At 57.7% G+C, this 6,514-nt stretch overlaps 2 protein-coding genes across 2 annotated transcripts; one reads left to right on the plus strand and one right to left on the minus strand.

The window, feature by feature from the left end:
• Nucleotides 1-17: 17 nt before the first annotated feature.
• LOC113206810 (uncharacterized) lies at nt 18-2,882 on the plus strand (the record flags this gene model as incomplete). The annotated part of the gene is made up of 4 exons (XM_052270504.1): nt 18-230; nt 322-483; nt 587-734; nt 814-2,882. Coding segments are annotated over 4 exons (1,740 nt in total), but the record flags the coding sequence as incomplete, so codon positions are not given.
• Nucleotides 2,872-6,017, minus strand: LOC113206782 (neo-calmodulin-like; the record flags this gene model as incomplete). Its single annotated transcript, XM_052270486.1, is given in 7 exon segments — nt 2,872-3,590; nt 3,693-3,749; nt 3,852-3,942; nt 4,158-4,276; nt 5,469-5,612; nt 5,715-5,804; nt 5,906-6,017. Coding segments are annotated over 6 exon segments (606 nt in total). The 3' UTR covers nt 2,872-3,471.
• Between the last annotated feature and the right edge of the window lie 497 nt (nt 6,018-6,514).

A 6,514-nucleotide genomic window follows, 5' to 3' on the forward strand; every position in this document is an offset into this window, starting at 1 on the left:
CCCCTCCACCCACCACGAGGCGCCCACCTCCACCCCCGACGACGAGACCTCCTCCCCCACCACCGCCACCGGCTCCCCGTCCCACCGAAGGCTACGTGTACAACAAGCCCAACTACCCCGCCCTCTCCCAGGATTTCGAAGACGACCAAAACCTTGCTGCTGGCGTCTCACGCCCCAAGCCACCGCCCACCACGCAACCACCGCCAACGAGACCAACACCGCCACCCAAGGTGAGTGGTCTTACACGTGCTCGCCTCGTACTCGTACTCGGCTCGCGCACTCTGTCATTGTTCTAACGGACCACCGATGTGTCTCTTGCAGAAGGGCTACGCGTACCCTGAGCCCGAGGACGAGTTCCAGCTGAGCCTCGCCGCCGGCCAGTCGGTGCAGCTGCAACAGCCTGCCAAGAAGCCCACCACGACCACCGAGGAGCCCAACCAGGAGGGTCTGCAACTGGACGCCGAGGCCCTGCAGATACTGCAGGTGAGCAGTGTTTGGGGGCTCTCCCGGGGATGTGGTGGTTGATCTTTAACCCCCGCCCCCGCCATCCTTCACGTCATTAACTGTTTCTCTCGCTCTCTTCCAGGAACAGAACGAGGACGGCCAGTACCACCCCGACGCAGACCACACCCACTGGGACATCCGCAAGTCCATCCCCGGCGACCCCGGCAAGGACTACCCCACGCTGCCCGCCATCCCCGAGACCGGCTTCTCCTGTGACGGCCGCCCCGATGGTATGTCGTCCCCCTCCCCTCAACGCAACCGCATGTTCTCCCTCCCTTAATCATCTATACAACGATCGTGTGCTTTCAGGTTATTATGCCGACGTCGAGACTGGCTGCCAGGTCTACCACGTCTGCGCCTCGCAGGCCATCCCCGTCAAGAACTCGTTCCTCTGCAACAACGGATCCATCTTTAACCAGGAGCGCTTCGTTTGCGACTGGTGGCCCAACGTGGACTGCCCGAACTCCGAGCGCTCCTTCGACCTCAACCTGGAGATCGGGAAGACGCCCAACTCGATTGCGTCTGACGGTAGTTCGTCCAAGTCATACTCGGGCTCCTACAACGCCGGGAGCGCGGCCAGCTCCGGCTCTGCTGGCAAGTCGACCTTCTCGTCTGGTGGTTCCTACAACGCCGCCAGCTCGTCCAGCTCTGCTGCTGCTGCCCCTTCTAGCAGCGTCTCTGGCTCCGGAGGCAGCTTCGGCTCTGGCGGCAAGTCGTCCTTTTCATCTGGAGGCTCGTACAACGCCGGCAGCGCTTCCCCCATCACCTTCCCGTCGACGGTGCTGAGCATCGACAGCGGCAGCCCCCTCAAGACCGGCTCGTCAGCGGTGCCCTCGGGCTCCGGGGCGTCCTTCTCGTCGTCGGGTAACGCCGTGCAGCAGGACAACGAGCCGAGCATAGCCTCGTCGCTCTCCGGCGCGGCCTTCGGCTCGTCCTTCTCGGCCTCGGGCAGCGGCGCGCAGCAGGACAGCGAGCCCAGCATAGCCGCGTCGCTCTCCGGGACGGGCTTCGGCTCGTCCTCATCGTCTGCGGACGCCGATGAACAGTCCCTGGCCTCTGTCTTCGGCGAGCTGCGTGGCAGCTCTGCGTCCTCGTCGCAGTCCTCCCGGACGGAGGGCAACGCGCTGTCGTACCCGGGGCCGTCGGCGGGCTTCTCGCCGGACATCGCGACGGGCGGCATCGACCTGCGCGTCGGCTTCAGCTCCTCCGGGTCCGGGTCGTCGTCGGGGAAGGCCCGGAGGCTCAGCCCCGAGGCCACGTCCTCGCTGAGGGCGTCCTTCGCCCGCAGCAGCAGGCAGAACAACGGCGGCGAGGCGCTGGAGACCGCGAGCAGCGGCCAGGGCGTGGTGGCGTTCGGCGAGCGGCTCGGGTCGCGAGTGTCCAACTCGGCCGTTAGCACCGGCCCCGCCAAGGACCTGGAGGCCCCCGCGCACGCGCCCGCGCACCCGCCCACCTACAAGCGCAAGCGGCTCGTGGCCAGGAGGCGCAGGGTGCCGTCGCACGAGGCTAACCGAGGCACCGCGTGAGGCCTTCGTGATACAAGCGCTGCCGGGCTGCGTCGGGCAACATTCTCAGTTTACCCGAATTCAACCCGAAACTTAGGTACCGATTTTGAAGGCGTTCTGTTTTAGACAAAAGGTGTCAAAAGTAAAAAAAAAAAAATCTGAAAGAACGTCCTATTCCACAGAATATCCCGCTCTTCTATAGCTCAAATTTGCGCTAGTGTGATTTAGTTCGCTTCCGAATTAGGTGTACTTTAAAAAACGGGTGGAGTTGATCGGAAGAAATTAGTCCTGTAACGTACGTTGAATAGTCTGCAAGTTTTGTTACCTCAAGTATACATTAATTATCGTCGTCAGTATTACAGTTAAAGACACGTTCACATGCAGAAAAGACGCGATTAGGTAGTTTGTGTAGTGGAAAACTGAATACGTAACTTAGAAACCATGCCCATGAGACGTGGTGATGCTGAAAGAAGTGGTGCCATTTGTTAAAATTAGTGATAGATTCGGGTTATTAAATTAGTTGATTTCCCGTGCGTGATAAGAAATCCGTCGTAAGCGAAAATCAAATTTGTCAATGGAAGAACAGTTTTGGTGAATGTCCTCAAGGTGACGGGACGAATTACTTTACAATTGGAGGAAAAATGTGTCACCATCGTACAAAATTCGATAAGAAATTATAGGTATTGTTAGATGACTAAGACTTTACCAGAACACCTAAGTTAAATGTAGTTTAGGTAAACTTATTGCTAAGTTAATTTTTAGTGCAGCATGCATGATTGTACTTGTACGTGAGTGTCTGCAGACTGTCTACTTTGTTGTTATTTTTATAAGAAATATAGGTTTTAAGAAAATAAAGTCTTACTTTTTCTATAAGGGTAACTTTTATTATACAAGACTTGAACACTCGACTCGAGATTTTTAACAAAATGAGAATTATCGAAACGAGACTAATTACAAATCACACTGTGAAGTCACAAAGGGATTCGATGCAAAGCAGAGGAGAGGGAGATCATATTGCCGTGCAAAAGAAGCATGCACTATGGTCTGTCATCACTCGAGCCGAAAGCATCGTTTTCCTCAATAGAACAATAAAACTAAGCCAAAAACTTTTCTCCTTACTAGCAATATTTTCCGAAAAATGACGGAGCTGGCTCACAAATTATGCATGAGCCAAGTTCGTTTTCGTGAGTTAAGGGTTTGGCACGGGCTTCTATATGGTCTGATCATGTAACTACACTTGTTCAAATAAGATCAAAATCACATTCACGACGCGACAAAACGTCGCACATCACACGGACAGAAAGAGAGACACGTAATAAAAGGCATCAGCGAAGGGACAAAAGGTTGATAAGGATGAATTGAATGTAGACTGTATTCACTCCTCCAAAGTTTGATTGATTAATCGCTACGGTATTTAAAAAAGGGGGCAAAGCGTTTGGTTGGAGTAAAGCCCTGCGCTGAGCTAGGCGCAGTCCACCAGCAACTCGGCGCTGCCGATCTGATCGTCATCGCAGTCCTCGTCGCCGTCGCCCTCCCCGTCGCTGTCGCCGTCACCGGGCTCGCCCAGGGCGTGGACAAACTCTGCGGGTAAACATACATACAAACAAACGGCGTACAGTCTAATTGCACTACATCACTTCTGAAGGGGACCGTGCACACAGCATCGGCCACATGGACTCCTACCGTAAAAGTCGATGCGGCCGTCACCATCCACGTCCACCTCCTTGATCATGTCCTCGACTGCAACACAAAGCGTCATAGTCAGTCGGGTGGCCGGTGGCCGCGCGCGGCGCGGGCTGCGGTGGCGGCCGGCGCAGGCGACGGTAACCGCACGACACTCACTCTCCTCCTCCGACAGGTCCTCCCCGAGGCACTGCAGCACGGCGCGAAGGTCCGAGGCCACGATGTAGCCGCGATTGTGCTTGTCGAACACCTATGGAAAAGGGAGAGAGAGAGGCCCGGCAAAATGTCAGAATCGGCCGTTTTGCGTCGCTATTCTCCGCGTTCATGTTCAACCCCGCCCGCCTTGGCACGGATAGTCTCTGGTGCGCGCGCAAATGAGCTGGCAATACTTCGTTACGCGGTGACGGGGAGCGTTAACTCTACATATATATCTGTTTTGGCCGAGGCCGCTGCTTGTTGCTTTACCCGGAACGCGTCGCGGAGCTCCTTCTCCTCCTGGTCCGCCGTGGGCGCGCTGTCGCTGCTGTTGGCCCCCATGTTGGACACGATCTCCACAAACTCCTCGAAGCTGAAGGACCCGTCACCTGAAGGCAGAAGATAAATATCGGTCAATCGATTCACACACGTGAACACCGCCACCGCCCCCACCCCCTTTTCCACACAAAAAAAAGTACAGTCGAAACGCCTGGTGGGTAGGCCGTCCCGTCGGACGAGTGAGCCCCGCAGGGTTGCCTATGCGCCACTTCGCAGGCGTTTTAGGCCGCATTCATTGGGAGCGCCATCCGTGCAGCCTTTTTTTGTTTTTTGCATTTTTGTGTCCCATTCGACGGCTTTAGGGAAAAGGACATGTGGGTCCCGGGTCCCTCCTTGTGGCCAACGGTCGACCGCCAAGGTCGAGGTCAACGCCACCGCGCGCGGCCTCTCCGCGGGAGGCGAGAGGGAGAAGGGCGCGGGGAAGTAGTTGGTGGTCAGAGTGGACACCCGCGAGTCGTCTGCCGAATTACATCCAACTGCACTTGACCACCCCGGGTTTAATCCCACGCCCCCTCCCCCCTCCCACCACAGCCGTTTCCCGTTACCGTTACCGCACTGCCGCCCGTGGCCCGCGACCTTGGCAAGACAGACGGACGAACAAACGGGGACGAACAGGACCGGCCGACAAGCGGGCTGACGGACGGACGGACAGGGGGGGTCACGGGGTCAGCGGGCGGCGGCCCCCCATCCCCCATGACCGGTCCGTTTCGCAACGAGTTCGTCGTGATTGATTAACAAACCAAATCGAGCGCGTCCTGCTGCTGTCATCCGGCGCGGTCAGGTGTGGGGTGGTGTGAGAAATGTGGGAGCCGGAGCCGGAGGTGTGGCGCGCGCGAGCGAGGGGTACTTCACGTGCACGTTCAGGCGTACGCACCACCAATTTTATTTTCTGTTTTTCTTGATTTTTTCTTGATTTTTTCTGATTTTTTTTCTTTTTGTTTTATTGTTGTTATTCTTGTTTTTCTTTAAGGCTGTTCACTGATTATTTTTTGGAGTGTATGAAGTATCCGTCCTCGCGCTCGGGGCCACCGCCCGTCGGATGCGGGGTAGGCTGCCCGACGGGCGCGCGCGGCCGTTGGGCTGCCCCCTCGGCGCACGGCGGGCGCGCGGCGGGCGGACACAGCCGCACTCACCGTTGATGTCCACCTCGCGGCGGAGCATGTCCTGGAGCCCCTCCTCGCACACTCACCGTCGATGTCCACCTCGCCGAGCATGTCCAGGAGCTCCTCCTCGTACACTCACCGTCAATGTCCACCTCGCGGAGCATGTCCTGGAGCTCCTCCTCGCGCGCGAACTGGCCCAGCGAGCGCATGACGCGGCCCAGCTCCTCCTGCGTGATGCTGCCGTCGCCGTCCTTGTCGAAGAGACTGAACGCCTCGCGGAACTCTGGGCGAGAAAGGAAGCGGCAGTTTTAAAAGTAACACAGTTACTTACTGCGCCTATTTTTATTTTCATTTTTCTTCCACAGTCTCCGGTCTGGACTCTTACCTTTCATCTGCGCCTTGGAGATGAGCGGCCCGTCCTTGGTCACCCCGGCCACCCGCGTCGCTCCGACCCCGACCATCGGAGGGGTGTTACCTGCAGGATGAAAAAAGGTCATAATCTCATTTTTGGAAAAAGAGGGAGAAAATAAAGAAGGGAAATTGCGTCGTGGGGTATTGGCTGCTCGTCATGCTCACCCTCTCGGTACCAGCCGTCGCCGGGCTGCCATGGTGGTGGAGAGGCCGGGCCGGCCCTGGCCTCAGGCTGGTGCTGGTGGCTGCCGCTGGGGGAACCTCCCGTCTGCCTCGACTGAAACAGCGGGCACAAGAGGAGAATTAGGATGCAAATGGGCTCGGCTCAGTGAGCGGGAGGAGGGAGGGGGGTCTCTGGGGGGAGCGGGACGGCTGCGCACCAAAAGGCTCTCTGAGGCGGCGCGCCCCCAGTCATGCTCCTGCGTCCTCCTGCTGCTGGACCGCACTTTTATTTACGTGACATTCTCGGGAAAGTACGGGGTGGTCGTCGAAAAAATGATTTGACCGCTTCTTTCCCTCTCCCTCTTTCTCTTTCGCTTGTCGCTTTGGGGCTCAGGAAACCCCCAGTTCACGCGACTTGTCCAGCGGGCTGGGTGTGACGTACGACCCGGGGGTGGCGGAGCGCGACATCGAGGTCAGGCGGGGGCACGCCGCCGCTCGCACGACACCCTGCCGGACCGCAGCTGGGCTCCCTCCCCCCTTCCTCCTTCCCCCTTGCACCCCCCGCCGCCTCAACTGGTCGACTTACACCCACTGCTGCGACGTACTCTTTCC

This window comes from Frankliniella occidentalis, unplaced genomic scaffold (assembly GCF_000697945.3).
Source record: "Frankliniella occidentalis isolate FOCC.00 unplaced genomic scaffold, Focc_3.1 Scaffold125, whole genome shotgun sequence".
Taxonomy (NCBI): domain Eukaryota; kingdom Metazoa; phylum Arthropoda; class Insecta; order Thysanoptera; family Thripidae; genus Frankliniella; species Frankliniella occidentalis.